This window comes from Scyliorhinus canicula, chromosome 6, assembly GCF_902713615.1.
Source record: "Scyliorhinus canicula chromosome 6, sScyCan1.1, whole genome shotgun sequence".
Classification (NCBI taxonomy): Eukaryota; Metazoa; Chordata; class Chondrichthyes; order Carcharhiniformes; family Scyliorhinidae; genus Scyliorhinus; species Scyliorhinus canicula.
The window spans coordinates 201,839,527-201,859,314 of NC_052151.1; the positions used below are offsets into that span (position 1 = coordinate 201,839,527).

The window sequence follows — 19,788 nt, forward strand, 5'->3', positions numbered from 1 at the left end:
CACCAATGAGACTGATCCAGAGAGAATACCTCGGATACAATCCCAAAATTGTGGAGATTCACAGAGAGTGGGAGTGAATGAGTGTTTGTGATTGTAGTGAAAGAGCGTGTAACACACTGCGTATTCCATCCATTCGTCATATTGACTCATGTGACTTGTTTGAACTCAGTGGGATGAGGGGAATGGTTAAGATGGTGGATGGAGGGATAAGGGAGGGGGGTCTTGTGAGGGTCTGAAGCAGGGGTGAGGGTGCTGGATATTGAGGTGTCCCACGAGGGTCGACATTCCTTCCTCATGTTTCTTTTGTCTTTCGATCTGATTGTCAGAGCCTGTGACAGGAACAAAGATCAGCCAAAAGACAGAGAACTGCACCATGACCCTGACCTGCTCAGTGAACACAGGCGACAACATCAGCTTCATATGGTGGAAGGGACAAGAAGCATTGATAAACTATAGCTCCCATCATCTCTCCGACAATGGACAGGAATTACAGCTTCACTTCACAGAGGAGACCAACGACGCTGTGTACATGTGTGAGGCCAGGAACCCAGTCAGTGAGTGCACTGCACAATTCAACACTGCACAATCCAACTTGAGTGGCATCTGCAATGCAAACAGAAATGGTGAGTGTCACAGATAAAGTATTACACAGTCCAATATTCCAATTGTCCTGAGTGTGTTTGATGGGGACAGTTGTGGTAGTATGACTAGGGGTATTACGGTACCTGGGAGTGTCAGCTGCCATTGGTGCAGAGGACTCACTGCCCATTGGCCCAGGTATGTCATGTGCCTCTCAGCCGATTAGCTGAGAGGTAGGTAGCTCCGCCTACAAGGCGGGGTATAAGAACCCGGGTTCCCCGGTAGTCGGCCTTTCTTCTGTACGTCTGCTGCCAGGTCCACTTCTTGTGTATTAAAGCCTATCGTTCGGACTTTATCTACATTTCGTGTCCATTGATTGTGCATCAACAGTGTAAAGGGAGATTTACTCTGTATCTAACACCTGTGCTGTACCTGTCCTGGGAGTGTTTGATGAGGACAGTGTAGAGGGAGGTTTACTCTGTATCTAACCCCCTGCTGTACCTGTCCTGGGAGTGTTTGATGGGGACAGTGTAGAGGGAGATTTACTCTGTATCTAACCCCGTGCTGTACCTATCCTAGGAGTGTTTGATGGGCAGTGTAGAAGGAGCTGTACTCTGTATCTAACCCCGTGCTGTACCTGTCCTGGGAGTGTTTGATGGGGACAGTGTAGAGGAAGCTTTACTCTGTATCTAACCCCGTGCTGTACCTGTCCTGGGAGTGTTTGATGAGGACAGTGCAGAGGGGGCTTTACTCTGTATCTAACCCCATGCTGTACCTGTCCTGGGAGTGTTTGATGGGGACAGTGTAGAGGGAGCTTTACTCTGTATCTAACCCCGTGCTGGACCTGTCCTGCGAGTGTTTGATGGGGACAGTGTAGATGGAGCTTTACTCTGTATCTAACCCCGTGCTGTACCTGTCCTGCGAGTGTTTGATGGGGGCAGTGTAGAGGGAGCTTTACTCGATATCTAACCCCGTGCTGTACCTGTCCTGCGAGTGTTTGATGGGGACAGTGTAGAGGGAGATTTACTCTGTATCTAACCCCGTGCTGTACCTGTCCTGCGAGTGTTTGATGGGGACAGTGTAGAGGGAGCTTTACTCTGTATCTAACCCCGTGCTGTACCTGTCCTGGGTGTTTGATGAGGACAGTGCAGAGGGAGCTTTACTCTGTATCTAACCCCATGCTGTACCTGTCCTGGGAGTGTTTGATGGGGGCAGTGTAGAGGGAGCTTTACTCTGTATCTAACCCCGTGCTGTACCTGTCCTGCGAGTGTTTGATGGGGACAGTGTAGAGGGAGCTTTACTCTGTATCTAACCCTGTGCTGTACCTGTCCTGGGAGTGTTTGATGAGGACAGTGCAGAGGGAGCTTTACTCTGTATCTAACCCCATGCTGTACCTGTCCTGGGAGTGTTTGATGGGGGCAGTGTAGAGGGAGCTTTACTCTGTATCTAACCCCGTGCTGTACCTGTCCTGCGAGTGTTTGATGGGGACAGTGTAGAGGGAGCTTTACTCTGTATCTAACCCCGTGCTGTACCTGTCTTGGGAGTGTTTGATGGGGCAGTGCAGAGGGGGATTTACTCTGTATCTAACCCCGTGCTGTACCTGTCCTGCGAGTGTTTGATGGGGGCAGTGTAGAGGGAGCTTTACTCGATATCTAACCCCATGCTGTACCTGTCCTGGGAGTGTTTGATGGGGATAGTGTAGAGGGAGCTTTACTCAGTATCTAACCCGGTGCTGTACCTGCCCTGGGAGTGTTTGATGGGGACAGTGTAGAGGGAGCTTTACTCTGTATCTAACCCCGTGCTGTACCTGTCTTGGGAGTGTTTGATGGGGCAGTGCAGAGGGGGATTTACTCTGTATCTAACCCCGTGCTGTACCTGTCCTGCGAGTGTTTGATGGGGGCAGTGTAGAGGGAGCTTTACTCGATATCTAACCCCATGCTGTACCTGTCCCGGGAGTGTTTGATGGGGATAGTGTAGAGGGAGCTTTACTCAGTATCTAACCCCGTGCTGTACCTGTCCTCGGACTGTTTGATGGAGTGAATGTAGAGGGAGCTTTACTCTGTATCTAAAGCCGTGCTGTACCTGTCCTGGGAGTGTTTGATGGGAACAGTGTAGAGGGAGCTTTACTCCATATCTAACCCCGTGCTGTACCTGTCCTGGGACTGTTTGATGGCGACAGTGTAGAGGGAGCTTTACTCTGTATCTAACCCCGTGCTGTCCCTGTCCTGGGAGTGTTTGATAGGGACAGTGTAGAGGGAGCTTTACTCTGTTTCTAACCCCGTGCTGTACCTGTCCTGGGAGTGTTTGATGGTGTTATATTTCTTAGTTGTCACACATGGAAAAGTAATGGGGCTGAATTCTCCGTTGGCAGGATCCTCTGTTCTGCCGGCAGCGCATTCAGCCTACAGATTTCCCAACGGTGAGGGAGTGCCCACAATGGGAAACCCCATTGGCCGGCTAGTGGGACGGAGGATTGCGCAGTTGGCGGGAGTGCGCTGCACCTGAAAAGGGGAAGACAGGATGGAGAATCCAGCCCATGGAGTTCCCACACCCTGGATTCTTGTAAAACACGATGAGAGGTTTATTAAGGGTGGTGCTTCTACAATCAAAACGGTGCGATACCCAAAAGTTGCATAAACACTCTGTTTTTGATGTCACTACACATCACATGACTTAGAACCAGCAAGAATGCATCCCCAGATACATAATATACCTCCCTCTATACTTCATTAGTGTGACGACATCAGTTAACAATTGTATAACAGATCCATATGTGTTATTTTATAAACATATATACAATTCAATAAGACAGTCTCTGTGGTGGATGTCTCTTCCTTTTTGGTAGTATTCGGTGCTCTTGAACCTTTGTGACCTCAGGAGTTTCCTCATTCCTTTCCGTAGACAGTACTACTTGAGTTGTTATTTCTCTATCTGTCACTACAGGCAAGTCCTCAGGAACCCGTCACTGTCTCTGGTCTCTGTTCCAAAGTATAGCTCTCCAGATCTTCTAAAGGTAGAACGGAGCTGGTCATTGACTTCAGGAAGCAAAGTACTGTACACACCCCTGTCAGCATCAACAGGGCCGAGGTGGAGATGTTTAGCAGCTTCAAATTCCTAGGCGTGCACATCTCCAGAAATCTGACCTGGTCCACCCACGTCGACGCTATCACCAAGAAAACACAACAGCGCTGATACTTCCTCAGGAAACTAAGGAAATTCGGCATGTCCACATTAACCCTTACCAACTTTTACAGATGCACTATGGAAAGCATCCTATCAGGCTGCATCACAGCCTGGTATGGCAACTGCTCGGCCCAGGACCACAAGGAACTTCAGAGAGTCGTGAATACTGCCCAGTCCATCACACGAACCTGCCTCCCATCCATGGATTCCATCTACACCTCCCGCTGCCGGGGGAAAGCGGGCAGCATAATCAAGGATCCCTCCCACCCAGCTTACTCACTTTTCCAACTTCTTCTCCATCGGGCAGGAGATACAGAAGTCTGAGAACACGCACTAACAGACTCAAAAACAGCTTCTTCTCCACTGTCACCAGATTCCTAAATGACCCTCTTATTGACTGACCTCATTAACACTACACCCTATATGCTTCATCGATGCCGGTGCTTATGTAGTCACATTGTATATCTTGTGTTGCCCTATTATGTATTTTCTTGAATTTTGTTTAATTCCCTTGTCTTCCATGTACTGAATGATCTGTTGAGCTGCTTGCAGAAAAATACTTTCACTGTACCTCGGTACACGTGACAATAAACAAATCCAATCCAATGCTATCCCCTTGAGAAGTTTCTGTGAACTCATTTCATGCAGCAAGTTGCTGATCAGCATGATCTCACCAAACTCTTTCATCATTAGTCTAAACAGTGTATGAAATTGGACCTGTTTTCACCAGGATCATAGCTGGTACTCATCTGTTGGTGGTGTAATTTGTAGCTAGTACTCCCGCTCCCTGGTTAAATATTCATCTTTTAGAGATTTTCTCTATCTTAGCAATTTGTGTTTGTTGTTGTCACTTGACAATCTCTGAAGTGTCAGGGAGAGCTGACAAATCAAATTTTGTTTGCAGTTTCCCCTTGAACAACAGCATTGCCGGTGAACTTTGTGGATAATATGAACAGTGTTCCAATAAGCTATTAGAAACTTGTTTTCTCTTTTTGATAATGTTCTGTTGCTCGTTTTACTGGAGTGTGATTAACACTCCTCCGTTTAAAGACCGTGTGCTTAACACTACTATGGCTCTGTATGTGTAATTATGGTTGGAGTCGCCAGGTGCCGTATTGAGACACCGTCACAAGTATATCAAGGTCAGGTTCAAAGTAATAAATCCATACACCGATTAGTAAGTCCAAACGATTGGTGTTTATTATAACAAATATAATAAATACACATGCAGACGCTAAAGAGACTAACTTACTTCTAATACTAAACAACTAAATACTTATCTAGACAGGAACAGGCAAGGTCAGGGAGCAAGGCATTCGTCCCATTCTTGGTCTGTAACTTTCTGATTGGCAAAGTTGTCAAGGGCTGGCAAGGTCTGGGTCACGTAGCGATCGTTGTGTTGGCACTTACAGTTCGATGGCTGATGCTCAACGGCCGGTGATGAAACTGGAGACAGGATGCGATGCAACAGGTCTGGGCCGGAGTCTGGAAGCAACAGTTGGAGCAAACATATCTGGGAGCAACAGCAGATCTGGGCCGGAGCAAAACAGACCGAACCATGTGCGGGACCTACTCTTATAGGTCCCAGGAGGTTCAGGCCCCCTTGGGGCGGCCCTCTCATCGATTGGGTCTTTCCCAATCGATATCTTTCAAACTCCCCAATCCTAGGGTCGTTCCTCGATGGGTGGGGCGGTCCCTACGGCTCTTTGTGTTGGTTGCTTTGGCACCATTCTGTCTGGGCGTCTATGGAAAAGTATCCATCGATACTTAAATGTTTCTATTGTCCGGGGTCTGGATCTGATCACCTCATTACTATGCAGATCTGTTTCCCATTTGCACCTTTGGCTGAAACTCTGCACCTGGCTTGAAACTGGTTTCTGTACGTGCAAAATGCAAAACAGTCTTCTGCAAGCTGTGTGTCCTCACTATGACTGTTTTTCCCTGCAGTCTTAGCAGTTCTCCATTTTGTAGCCCAGTGTCCATCTTAGATGGCTACAGTTCCTTGCTTCGATGCTTTGATAAAATGCTTTAATGATTTTACTAAACGTTTGGCCAATCCATTCGTTGCTGGATGATATGGAGCTGACTTGATAAAGTCTACACCATTCCGTTTTTAAGTAGTTTTGAAACTCTCTCACAGTAAACTGAGTACCGTTATCACTGATGATCTGCTCCAGTGTTCCAAACCTTGTGAATATTTCAACTAGTTTTTCAATGGTCTGCTCAGTCATTGTTGATTTCATGATCGTGACTTCCGGCCTTTTCAAGCGTGAGTTCACAATCACTAAGATCATGTGACTTTCCGACTCTCCAGTGGACAAGGATAATCGATGTGTAATCTCTGACGTGGCTGAGTTGGCCATTCCCACAGATGTAATGGTGGAGTGTTCCTTGGCATCGCCCAACCTTCTCTTCAAGTTGAGCGTCTAATCCTGGCCACCAAAAATAACAGTGTGCCAATTCCTTCATCATCACCAAACCAGGATGTCCCTCATTCAGTTTTGTCAAGGTGAGGGACATAATTACGGCACAGTGGCTAGCACTGCTGCTTCACAGCGCCAGGGACCTGGGTTCAATTCCGGCATTGGATGACTGTGTCGCGTTTGCACGTTCTCCCCGTGTCTGTGTGGGTTTCTTCCGAGTGCTCCGGTTTCCTCCCACAGTCCAAAGATATGTAGGCTAGGTGGATTGGCCAGGTTAAGATTTCCTCTTAGTGTCCAAAGATGTGTAGGTTACGAGGTTGGCAGGGATAGTGCAGGGGGCCTCGGTAGAGTTCTCTTTCGGAGGGTCGGTGGAGACTTGATGGGCTGAATGGCCTCCTTCTGCACAGTAGGTAGTCCACAGATTCTACGGACTCTATTACGTACGCCCAAGAAATTATTACACGGATTCCCCGCATAGGGCGGCAAGGTGGCAAAGTAGTTAGCACCATTGCCTTACAACTCCAGGGACTCGTATTTGATTCTGTCATCGGATGACTGTCCTGTGTGGAGTGCACATTCTCCCTGTGTCTGTGTGGGTTTCCTCCGTGTGCTCCAGTTTCATCCCGTAGTCTTAAGGTGTGCAGGCTATGTGGATTGGCCATGCTAAATTGCCCTTTAGGGTGGGTTACAGTAGCAGGGTGGGAGATTGGGCCTTTCAAAGTGTCGGTACAGACTCGATGGGCCAACTTGTTTCATTCTGTACTGAAGGGATTCTACTTTTAGAGTTCTTGAAGATGGAACAAACCAAGTGGATAATTGGGATCCTGTAGCTGTCGGATATCTGGACTTTGGGAAGATGTTTGATAAGGTGCCACACAGAAGATCAATACACAAGGTTAGATCACATGGGGTTAGGGGTAATTTACTCACTTGGATGGAAGACTGGCTGAAGGACAGGAGACGGAGTTGGGATAAATGGGTCTTTTTCTGGATGGCAAGATGCAACTAGTTAGGTGTCACAGGGTCCTGTCCTTAGGCCCCTATTATTTACAATCTATATTACCGATTTGGATAAAAGGAATAGAAGGTTCTACAACCAAATTTGCAGACGGCACAGAAATAGGTGGGACAGTAAGTTGCAAGGAGGAAATAAGAACCTTACAAATGGATATAGAACATAGAACAGTACAGCACAGAACAGGTCCTTCGGCCCTCGATGTTGTGCCGAGCAATGATCACCCTACTCAAACCCACGTATCCACCCTATACCCGTAACCCAACAACCCCCCCTTAACCTTACTTTTTAGGACACTATGGGCAATTTAGCACGGCCAATCCACCTAACCCGCACATCTTTAGAAACCCACGCAGACACGGGGAGGACGTGCAGACTCCGCACAGAGAGTGACCCAGCCGGGAATCGAACCTGGGACCCTGGAGCTGTGAAGCATTTATGCTAACCACCATGCTACCGTGCTGCCCATATGGATAGGTTAGGAGAGTGGGCCAAAATGTGGCAGATGGAGTTGAACGTGGATAAGCGGAGGTCCTGCATTTTGGTGGGAAAAATAGAAAGGCAACTTTATTATGTAAATGTAGAGAAACATCGAGGTGTTCCGGTGCAGAGGAATTCTGGTGTCCTCCTGCTTGGATCGCCGAAAACTATCATTATCAGAATCCTTACGGTACGGAAGGAGGGCATTCGGCCCATCACGTCTTCACCGACCCTTCAAATGAGCACTCTACCCATACCCACTTCCCCCTATTCTCATAACCCCATAACCTAACCTACACATCCCTAAGACACTAATGTACAATTTAGCATGGCCAATCCACCTAACCTGCACATCTTTGGACTGTGGGAGGAAACCAGAGCACCCGGAGGAAACCCACGCACACACGGGGTGAATGTACAAACTCCACACAGACAGTGACCAAGCAGAATTTAACCTAGATTCCTGGTGCTGTGAGGCAGCAGTGTTAACCATTCTTTTTTCGCCCGTTGCACGAAGGTTGGTCTGCGCACATTTGTCCCTGAGACTCGATGTGTTGGATTATCTCTCGTGGTTCACTTGGCGAAGTGACTGAACGAGACAATGCATCCGCAATGATTAGATCTTTGCCAGGCGTATATACAAGATTGAAATCATATCTCCGAAGTTTGAGTAATATTCTTTGTAATCGAGGAGTCATGTCATTTAGATTATTTTCAATGATATGCACCAGCGGCCTATGATCTGTTTCCACGGTGAATGTGGGGAGGCAGTAAACGTAATCATGGAAGAGCTAAAGATTCCTTTTCAGTTTAAGCGGACCGAGTCTCTGTTGGTGTCATTGCCCGTGATGCATACGCTGCTGAAACCCAATAACAAAGTGTCATCTTTCTGTAACAACACTGCTCCAATTCCATCCTGACTTGCGTCAGTCGAAATCGGTTTCACAATCTGGATCAAAGAATGCTAAGACGGGTGCAGTTGTGAGTTTTGCCTTTAACTCCAACCACTCTTTTTGTTGTTCCGTCGTCCACTCAAACAAGGTTGATTTTTTTTTGGATTAAATTTCTTAGAGATGTTGTGTGGTTGGCCAAATTTGGCATAAATTTGCCTAAAACGTTCTTGTCCTTAGGGACTTTCATGGCTTCAGTGGCTTTTATCTTGTCTGTGTCCAGTCGTACACCGTGTTCCGACATCTGGTCACCCAGGAACTTGAGCGTGGACGTTCCAAAGCTGCATTTGGATTTGTTTAGCGTGAGGCCATGCGTTTGAAGACTCTCTGCAGTCTCGACACATGTTTCTCTGGAGTTGAAGACCAGATGATAATATCATCCACTTAGAACACAAACTCCGTCTGTTCCTTCCATCATCTGTTCCATGATGCGGTGGAATATTTCAGACGCTGAAATGATTCCAAATGGCATTCGATTGTTGCAAAATCTGCCAAAAGGTGTATTGAGGGTGCAGAGCTTCCTGCTGGATTCTTCTAGTTGTATTTGCCAGAATCCTCCAGATTCATCCACCTTGGTGAAGATGCGCGTGTGGGCCATCTCACTTGTAATCTCTTCCCTTTTTGGGATTGGGTAGTGTTCCCACACTATGTTCTTGTTTAAGTCCTTAGGGTCTATGCAGATTCTTAAATCACCCGAAGGCTTTTTGACGCACACCATTGAACTGACCCAGTCAGTCGGTTCAGTGACTTTGGAGATGATGTCTTTTTCTGTCGACTTGCTCGCTCTGATTTTAACCGTTCCCTCAGTGGAGCAGGGACTCTCCTTGCTGGGTGAACTGCAGGTTCTGCATCAGAACGCAGCAACATTTTGTACTCAAATGGAAGTGTGCCCATTCCGCTGAAGACATCTGGATATTGATCCAATATTCCTTCAATTCTGCTCTGAAGAGCTGGATGAGACGACGTCAATGTGTAAATCCTTTGAATAAGGTTCAGTTGCTTGCAGGCTTTCGCACCTAAGAGCGATGACTTGTCTGATCGGACAATCTCAAATCTCAGGCTCATCTCGATGTGTTTGTTGGACGCTACGAAATGGCATGACCACATTGACGAGATTGCATTGCCATTGTAGTCTTGATGTTTGCAGGCAGCTGGAAGGAGATTCGGAGCTTGCTTGAGCTTCGAGAAGTCGAGCGTCAAAAGCAGGTTAGCGGAGGCACCTGTGTCCAGCTTGAATTTAATCGGCCATCTGTTGACATCCAACATTGTGTTCCTTGCAGCGTCGGAATCAATGGCATGGATTGATTTTGCTTGCCAAAACTCTGTGGAGTTTTCAAACTGTTCAATAATTCCCACTTGGAATGTTTTATCCAGGCAATAATCTTCTGGACCTGTTGCACTATCTTGATCCGCCTCATCTGTTTTAAATTGTACACTGCCAATGTTACTCTTCTTGAAGTTCAGTTTGTGAGTTTTAAATGGGAGTGCAGATCTGCACTGTGCAGCATAGTGATTCAATCTCCCACATTGGAGACATTGTTTGCCTTTTACAGGGCATTTTTCTCAGAGGAGGACGGTTCCACACGTGGTACACGTCATCGTGTCAACATCATGATGATGCGTGTGTCTTTGCGCATGCGCAGAACGGTTCTCGGCCGTCTCGCACTTTTTTGTGAAGTGCGCATGTGCGGGGCCCGAGTGAGCGCACGCGAGATAACTGCCTTATTTTGGCACCATATTCACCGATTTTATCCTGCAAGTACTGATTTTTGGACTGTTGATGGACCAAACACGTTTCAATAGCAATTTCAAGGATCAAATATTTTTGCCGAAGTAATCTCTCTCTAAGGTTTGCATCAATAATTCCAAACACTATTTGATCATTGTGGTGAATGTAACTTAGTAATTCACACTGTATTTACCAATACTATTGTAAGCGCAGTAGCGTTATCCAACCACTAGGGGGAGTAGCACTGGAATGCTCAGGAGATTGTACAGGGCTCCACACTTGGCTCCGCCTACGACCCCTCCCCCTACACTGCTGTATAAATAACCGTGTCCAGAGCAGCCTGCAGATCATCGAGAGTTCAATGGGTAACAGGCTGGCTTTGTAGTAAGTAGATTAAAACCACTGTTCATATCTTAAAGCATGTGTCTCATGGATTGATGGTTCCATCAATTTAATCTACTTAAGAACAGTCAGGATGGATCATGGAATCAGTCCTCAAGCCTGGACGCCTGGAACTCGACCCACAGGATGCAGAGGCAAAATAAATCTTTTCCCACAGGCTGCGGTGCTTTAAGGCCTACCTGGCAGAAGCGAGCACAGCCGAAACAACAGAGGAACAGAAGTTAAGTCTACTGCACGCGAGGGTGAGCCACAGAATCTCTACGCAACTAAACGCGGCCGGTTCATATACTGCAGCGCTAGCGATACTCGATAAGATGTATGTAAGGCCCATTAACGAAGTTTACGCTCACCATGTGTTCACGACTCGCCGCCAGCGGCCTACAGAATCACTCGCTGAATTTTTAAGAGAGCTCAATAACCTATCAAATGACTGTAACTATCAAGCGGTTACCGCGGCTGAACATAGAGAACTTGCTGTAAACGATGTTTTTGTAACGGGCCTCAGGTCTAATTATGTGCGCCAACGACTGCTGGAAAGACTTAGAAACAACTGTGGAAGCTGCTACCACGATGGAGGTCTCCTTCCGCCGCCTCACCTCGGTCCCCGCGGACACCGCGACCCAATCATGGGCCCCCGACCAGCAACTCCCTCAGGCCTGTGCCACGCGGCCGCCCATCCACCATGCTGCCCCAGCCAGCCACCATGCTGCTCCAGCCAGCCACCATGCTGCCCCAGCCAGCCATTATGCTGCTCCAGCCAGCCACCATGCTGCCCCAGCCAGCCATTATGCTGCTCCAGCCAGCCACCATGCTGCCCCAGCCAGCCATTATGCTGCTCCAGCCAGCCACCATGCTGCCCCAGCCAGCCACTATGCTGCCCCAGCCAGCCACTATGCTGCTCCAGCCAGCCACTATGCTGCCCCAGCCACTATGCTGCCCCAGCCAGCCACTATGCTGCTCCAGCCAGCCACTATGCTGCCCCAACCAGCCACTATGCTGCTCCAGCCAGCCACCATGCTGCCCCAGCCAGCCACTATGCTGCCCCAGCCAGCCACTATGCTGCTCCAGCCAGCCACTATGCTGCCCCAGCCACCATGCTGCCCCAGCCAGCCACTATGCTGCTCCAGCCAGCCACTATGCTGCCCCAGCCAGCCACTATGCTGCCCCAGCCAGCCACTATGCTGCCCCAGCCTGCCACTATGCTGCCCCAGCCAGCCACTATGCTGCTCCAGCCAGCCACCATGCTGCCCCAGCCAGCCACTATGCTGCCCCAGCCAGCCACTATGCTGCTCCAGCCAGCCACTATGCTGCTCCAGCCAGCCATTTCTGCGGCCAGAACCAGCACCCGCGGCAGCACTGCCCGGCCCGCAACGCGACCTAAAGGCCACTACGCGAGAGTGTGTCTCGCAAAAAGGGCCACAGCTTCCAACTCCCCAGCGGCACAAAGTAATCGCTCCCCACACCCACAGGCCCACGGGGCCCGAAACTCTGCGGCCTATGCCCCGATCCCGCCCCCTCCCGCCACATGCGATCCATGGGGGCCGCTATCTTGGCAAACCTCCACCACGCGGCCGGCCACGTGCGACTCATGGGGCCGCCACCTTGGATGCCATCTTCCTCGCCGCCCGCCACGTGCGAACCACGGGCCTGACCTGCATCTCCACGCTCGGACAACTCATCGTAACAGTACGACTATGAACTCAGAGGGCAGTCATCATGGGGCCACACCAGCACAGCTGATCGAGCCGCTGACTACGCGCAACTCAGCGCAGTCACTCTGGACCAATCGCGCCCGAAGCATCTGCGAAATTTGATGGCAGAGGTCCAAATTAACGGGTACAACACGCCATGCCTTTTCGACTCCGGGAGTACTGAGAGCTTCATACACCCAGGGTGAATGTGCTGAATGTAGCTTAGTAATTCACACTGTATTTACCAATACTATTGTAAGCGCAGTAGCGTTATCCGATCACTAGGGGGGGTAGCTCTGGGAATGCTCAGGAGTTTGTACAGGGCTCCACCCTTGGTTCCACCCACGACTCCTCCCCCTAGACTGCTGTATAAATAACCGTGTCCAGAGCCAGCCTGCAGATCATCGAAAGTTCAATGGGTAACAGGCTGGCTCTGTAGTAATTAGATTAAAACCACTGTTCATATCTTAAAGCACGTGTCTCGTGAATTGATGGTTCCATCAATCATGAATTATTGAGTCATTTAGTGCAGAAAAATTGCAGGATTGAGCTAACAGTTTAAGGTCAGTGAAAAAGCTGTTTAAAGTTTCCTCTTTCCCATGCATCCTTTTTTTTTAAAGATGTAGCGCTCAAATATTTCATTTGTCTGTACTTTACAGTGGCTATCAAATTTCTCAAGGATGGTCTCATACATAGTTTTATCTTGACCTTCTGAGTAGTTAAATGAGTTGTAGATCTCTATCCCATGCAGACCAACCATAGTCAATAAAGAGCAATTTTACGAGCATCTGCCGCACTTTTTAAATCAGACGCTTCTAAATACAGTTGGAATTGTTGTCTAAACAGCCACCACTTAACATTAAGGTTACCGATTGTCCTAAGGTGACGAGGAGCTTGTGGTCTGTCCATCGTGCCGGCATCATCAGGTTTTGTTTTCCGAAGGCGATGCTTCTGTTGCCGAATAGCTGTCTATTCTTCTCTCTGTTCTCGCTAAATTTGACTAGGTAGATTCAGTAGCCACTCTGGTACCATGTTATATTACTGGGTTTCAGTAATATATGTCGTTACTAACTGTAGATGATGTTGAAGAACACTTGAGTCTTCAAAATAAACTGAAAGAATTTATTGAGTAACGATAAAACTACTAAATGAGTTTGACACTCCACTGAACTAACTCAAGCAATAAATATGGCTAAATAACTGTACAAACTGTATCTAAGCTACACATGGTGTCTAGGCTGTGATCTTACTCTGCTGCACTGCTGCTATCTGATAACTTCTCCATGGAAAGAGAGCTGTAGCTTCTGGGGGCTCAGTTATGTAGGGGCTATTTTAATGCCCTCGAGTGGTTCCAATGTGCTGGTCTGGGAATGCCAACATGCCAGGTGTCAGCGAGGGTACCACCCTACCCAGAGTCCAACTACCCAGGGGTTTGTACTGAGCCTGGGCGACCCTCCCCTCCCCCAGGTACCATTACACCTGGCCCATGTTATAAAAAAACGTTCCTGGTTAATTCCCGGGCTCCAGGAGAAGACAGCGCAGAAATATTTAAATGAGCCTGAAGGCTTACTTAAATATGCTAATATTAATCCAGATCTTGACATCTCATGAGAATCTTACGGGCCATTTAGTGTATCGGGAATCTCGTGAGTGGCCCCTCGTGAGATTAAACAACCTCATCATGCCACCAAGTCGGGTGCAACAAGTCCATTAATTCACACCCATAGTCAGGAACAGAGGCTGCTGTGGGGAGAGGGGTTACTGAATAACAGAGTGAGGGAGCTGGATGGAGAATGGAATGTGTGCTGCTGTCTCTCTGTTTGAAGATCACATTGTCATTGGAAAATCTATCTTTCCCTTTTGCAGAGCCAGTAACATTCCAGTATGAAACTTTGCTCTATATACTGTTGGTCTTCGTCCTCATACTCTCCTGCCTACTGATTATCTTGTGCAAACGAGCTTCAAGAAAGAAAAGGGACTTGACGTTAGGAGGCAAGTTTTGTGAACGCATCCCTGTGTATGAGGGACTCATAGTACTGAGGTGATGTAATTGTGCCTGTGGACTGGGTGAGCGTTAAAGAATGGAGACTGATTCAGGGATAGTACTGAGGTGAAAGAGTGGGAATGCGGACAGTGGGAAGAATTGATGGGAAGGGTGAGTGTGTGGGAGTGCTGGGGAAGGGTCTGGTCTGAGAGGAAGGGCCTGGTGTGAGGGAGGCGGGAGTAAGGGGAAAGGCCTGGTGTGAGGGGGGGCGGGAGAGAGGAGGAGGCCCTGGTGTAAGGGGGTGGGAGTCTGGGGAAAGGCCTGGGTGTGAGGGGGTGGGAGTCTGGGGAAGGGCCTGGGTGTGAGGGTGTGGGAGAAAGGAGGGCTTGGTGTGACGGGGCGGGAGTCTGGGGAAGGGCCTGGGTGTGAGGGGGTGGAAGAGAGGAGGAGGGCCTGGTGTGAGGGTGTGGGAGTCTGGGGAAGGGCCTGGGTGTGAGGGGGTGGGAGTCTGGGGAAGGGCCTGGTGTGAGGGGGTGGGAGTCTGGGGAAGGGCCTGGGTGTGAGGGGGCGGGAGTCTGGAGAAGGGCCTGGTGTGAGGGGGCGGGAGTCTGGGGAAGGGCCTGGTGTGAGGGGGCGGAAGTGAGGGGAAGGGCTTGGTGTGAGGGGGTGGGAGTCTGGGGAAGGGCCTGGTGTGAGGGGGCGGGAGTCTGTGGAAGGGCCTGGTGTGAGGGGGTGGGAGTCTGGGGAAGGGCCTCGTGTGAGGGGCCGGGAGTGAAGGGAAGGGCCGGGTGTGAGGGGGCCGGGAGTGAAGGGAAGGGCCGGGTGTGAGGGGGCGGGGTCTGGGGAAGGGCCTGGTGTGAGGGGGCGGGAGTCTGTGGAAGGGCCTGGTGTGAGGGGGTGGGAGTCTGGGGAAGGGCCTCGTGTGAGGGGCCGGGAGTGAAGGGAGAGGCCTGGTGTGCGGGGCCGGGAGTGAAGGGAGAGGCCTGGTGTGAGGGGGCGGGGTCTGGGGAAGGGCCTGGTATGAGGGGGCGGGAGTGAAGGGAAGGGCCTGGTGTGAGGGGGTAGGAGTCTGGGGAAGGGCCTTGTGTGAGGGGGCGGGAGTGAAGGGAAGGGCCTGGTGTGAGGGGGTGGGAATCTGGGGAAGGGCCTTGTGTGAGGGGGCGGGAGTGAATGGAAGGGCCTGGTGTGAGGGGGTGGGAGTCTGGGGAAGGGCCTGGTGTGAGGGGACGGGAGAGAGGAGGAGGGCCTGGTGTGAGGGGCCGGGAGTCTGGGGAAGGGCCTGGTGTGAGGGGGCGGGAGTCTGGGGAAGGACCTGGTGTGAGGGGGCGGGAGTCTGGGGAAGGGCTTGGTGTGAGGGGGCGGGAGTCTGGGGAAGGGCCTGGTGTGAGGGCGCGGGAGTGAAGAGAAGGGCCTGGTGTGAGGGGGCGGGAGTCTGGGGAAGGGCCTGGTGTGAGGGGACGGGAGAGAGGAGGAGGGCCTGGTGTGAGGGGCCGGGAGTCTGGGGAAGGGCCTGGTGTGAGGGGGCGGGAGTCTGGGGAAGGACCTGGTGTGAGGGGGCGGGAGTCTGGGGAAGGGCTTGGTGTGAGGGGGCGGGAGTCTGGGGAAGGGCCTGGTGTGAGGGCGCGGGAGTGAAGGGAAGGGCCTGGTGTGAGGGGGCGGGAGTCTGGGGAAGGGCCGGTGTGAGGGGGCGTGAGTCTGGGGAAGGGCCTGGTGTGAGGGGGCGGGAGTCTGGGGAAGGGCCTGGTGTGAGGGGAAGGGCCTGGTGTGAGGGGGCGGGAGTCTGGGGAAGGGCCTGGTGTGAGGGGGAGGGAGTGAAGGGAAGAGCCTGGTGTGAGGGGAGGGGACAGCAGTGAGGGAAAGAAGTTGGTGTAAGCAGATGGCAGTGAGGGGTGGGAACAGCAGTGGGGGGGGGCAGGAGTGAGGGGACTGAGGGGTGAGCTGGGAGATGTGGCACAGAGGAGACTGGGACTGGGAAAGAGGGGTCTGTATAATGGGGTTACATTGACAAACCCCATGTCATTCACTGTTGTCTATTCTTCCCTTTCAAAGATTCGAATAAGCCGGGAAAAGAGCAGGAATGCGCCTGCGAGCCACAGACCATTTATGCTTTGGTGCAGCCAATGAAGAAACATCAAGAGACACGCCCTCCCCCAGAAGGAAATGAGATGGTAAAGGGAAATGGGACACACATTTCTCCCCCAGAGACTCTACATTCCCTGAATCACTGATTCCCTCTCAATCTCCTGATAATCTTCTCATCCGTTCCTGAACTGCTGTACTGAGTCCTTCAAACACGCACAGTAAGATCCCAGCATTCAATGAAGGCACCAGCTGCCTCATTTTTCAAAGTGACCTCCACCAGTGAGAATGGCGATGGCAGAGGTTGCGTGGAAATACCAAAACTCTCTGAGGCGGACACACATCACCCCGATCAGGATGGCCATTGACAGTTCATTCACTGACACTGGGCCAAACATCATCCTAAACAGCATTGAGGGATGTTCAATGCCATTATCTTCACTGAAATCCCCGCCCCCCCCCCCCCCCTCACCCCTCACCCTGGGGGCTACCATTGACCAGAAACTTGGCTAGCCATATTAATACTGTGGCTACAAGAGCAGGTCAGAGGCTCGGAATCCTGTGGCGAGTAACTCACCTCCTGACTCCCCAAAGAGCATTCTAACCCTCCACCACCGGCGCACAGTGGCAGCCGTGTGTGCCATTACAAGATTCACGGTAGGAACTCGCCAAAGTTCCTTAGACGCCACCTTCCAAACCCATGACCACGAACATAAAGAAAGACAAGGGCAGCAGATACCTGGGAACCCCACCACCTGGAGGTTCCCCTCCAAGTCACTCACCGTCCTGACTGGGAAATATATCGGCCGTTCCTTCACTGTCGCTGGGGCAACATTGGAACTCCCTCCCGAACAGCACCGTGGGTGTACCTACACCTCAGGGACTGCAGCCGTTCAAGATGGCGGCTCACCACCACCTTCTGAAGGGCAATTAGAGACAGACAATAAATTCTGGCCTTGTCAGTGATGCCCACATCCCATCCCATAAAAAACAGAATCTTTCTTTCTTTCACTGATCAGACTTTTCTACTTGTTCTGTAGGTAGCGACGGAGACTGAGACACCATTCACAGTCTACGATACGGTCAAGAACCCTGGAGTCCCAGTTTCTCAACTGCCTGATCAACAATGTGATTAAATTCTGGGCCTGTTCACACCAGGATAGGCTTAGATTTCAGCCTGGTCTGAACTGTGTGAGCTGAACCCAGCCTGGCTCCACAGCAGGTTCCGATTAAGCTTTGTTCCAAATCGCAGAAGATACCATTTGACTCATCTAATCTGTGCTGGATTCTTTTTTGTAAACTTATCTTTTAAGGTCTTTGAATTTGAATTTGCTTGACATACTCACACTGCCATCGTTCTTACACGAAACCCACCACCGGGTGGGGGGGGGGGGGGGGTCACCTTCGGTGGGACCGGAAGATCCTGCTGGCGGGAATGACTGGAAAATCTTGCCCATTGCAATGAAACGTGTGCTTAAGAGAGAAAGACAGGGCAGCACGGTGGCGCAGTGGGTCAGCCCTGCTTCCTCACGGCGCCAAAGTCCCAGGTTCGATCCCGGCTCTGGGTCACTGTCTGTGTGGAGTTTGCACATTCACCCCGTGTTTGCGTGGGTTTCGCCCCCACAACCCAAAGATGTGCAGGGTAGCTGGATTGGGCACGCTAAATTGCCCCTTAATTGGAAAAAAAATGAATTGGGTACTCTAAATTTGAAGAAAAAAAGGAGAGAGAAAGACAGAGAATACAGATATCTTTACATTTATTTTAATGAGCAATAAAGAATGTAAGTAGACAAGGAATAGGAATAGGAGTAAACCACATGGCCTCCTCAAGCCTGCTGCACCATTCCATATCACATGGCTGATTGTCTACCTCAAATCCAGCCAGTCTCTTGATTCTCTGAGAGACCAAGAATCACTTTGTCTCAGCCTTAAATATGTTCAAGGGTGGAGTGTCCATAGCTCCCTGGGGTCAAGGAACCCAAAGATTCATAACCCTCTGAGTAAGGAAGTTTCCTTTCATCACAGACCTAAATCTCCTTTGAGACTGTTTCAAGATTAAGATAAATAGTTTTTTGAAGAATAAAGGGATTAAGGGTTATTGTGTTCAGGCGGGAAAGTGGAGCTGAGTCCACAAAAGATCAGCCTTGATCTCATTGAATGGAGGAGCAGACTCGTAGGACCAAATGGCCTACTCCTGCTCCTAGTTCTTGTTCTTATGTCTCACCATTCTATATTCCCCAGCCAGGGAGAAACAGTAAGAAGTCTTACAACACCAGGTTAAAGTCCAACAGGTTTGTTTCAAACATTAGTACGGCAGTACGGTAGCATTGTGGATAGCACAATCGCTTCACAGCTCCAGGGTCCCAGGTTCGATTCCGGCTTGGGTCACTATCTGTGCGGAGTCTGCACATCCTCCCCGTGTTTGCGTGGGTTTCCTCCGGGTGCTCCGGTTTCCTCCCACAGTGCTCACCCCAGTCCAACGCCGGCATCTCCAAATCATGGGAGAAACAGCTTCACAGTGTCAATCCCCTTCAGGATCTCAGTGAATGGTATTGTCAATGGGCTAGTAATCCAGAGGGCCAAGCTAATGCTCTGGGGAACCCGGTTCAAATCCCACCACAGGGACCGCTGAATTTCAATTCAAATAATAAAAATCTAAATATTAAAACTCTAACAACGATCACAAAGTCATTGTCGATTGTCACAAAAAACCATCTGCAGTCCTTCCCTGGTCTGGCCTACTTGTGACTCCAGATCCACAGGAATGTAGTTGACTCTTAAATGCCCTCTGAAATGGCCCATCTTCACCTGCCTGCCTGCTGCTGATACATGTATCCATGATGGTATCAGTAGAAGGGACCACCGCACAGTCCTTGTGGAGACAAAGTCACATCTTCTCATTGCGGATACCCTCCATCGTGTTGTGTGGCGCTTCCGTTTTGCTCAATGGAATAGACTTTGAACAGATCTGGCAACTCCAGACTGGGCATCCATGAGACTCTGTGAACCATCAGCATCAGCAGAATTGCACTCAGCCACAATCTGCAGCCTCACAGCCTGGCATATCCCCCACTCTTCCGTTACCCTCAAGCCAAGGGATCAACCCTGGTTCAATGAAGTGGGTAGGAGGGTATGCCAGGAGCAGCGTCAGGTAGACCTAAAAATGAGGTGTCACTTTGGTGCATTCCTTTTTGCTCCCCTCACCTGAATGTTTCTGTAGCACAGTGCCATGGTCAGATAGTTCACCCACCTTGCAGCCTCCACTCCCTCAAA

The 19,788-nt window shown here is 50.1% G+C and overlaps 1 protein-coding gene across 3 annotated transcripts in view; it reads left to right on the forward strand.

The window, feature by feature from the left end:
• Window positions 1-17,790, forward strand: part of LOC119967799 (signaling lymphocytic activation molecule-like) — a 62,178-nt gene extending 44,388 nt beyond the window's left edge. For all 3 annotated transcript variants that reach the window (XM_038800801.1, XM_038800802.1, XM_038800800.1), the window contains exons 3-6: window positions 327-623; window positions 14,319-14,444; window positions 16,486-16,604; window positions 17,556-17,790. In XM_038800801.1, coding sequence (XP_038656729.1) covers window positions 327-623; window positions 14,319-14,444; window positions 16,486-16,604; window positions 17,556-17,651 — 638 coding nt within the window. In that variant the 3' untranslated portion in view covers window positions 17,652-17,790. The remainder of the gene's footprint in view (window positions 1-326; window positions 624-14,318; window positions 14,445-16,485; window positions 16,605-17,555) is intronic.
• The last annotated feature ends 1,998 nt before the right edge of the window (window positions 17,791-19,788 follow it).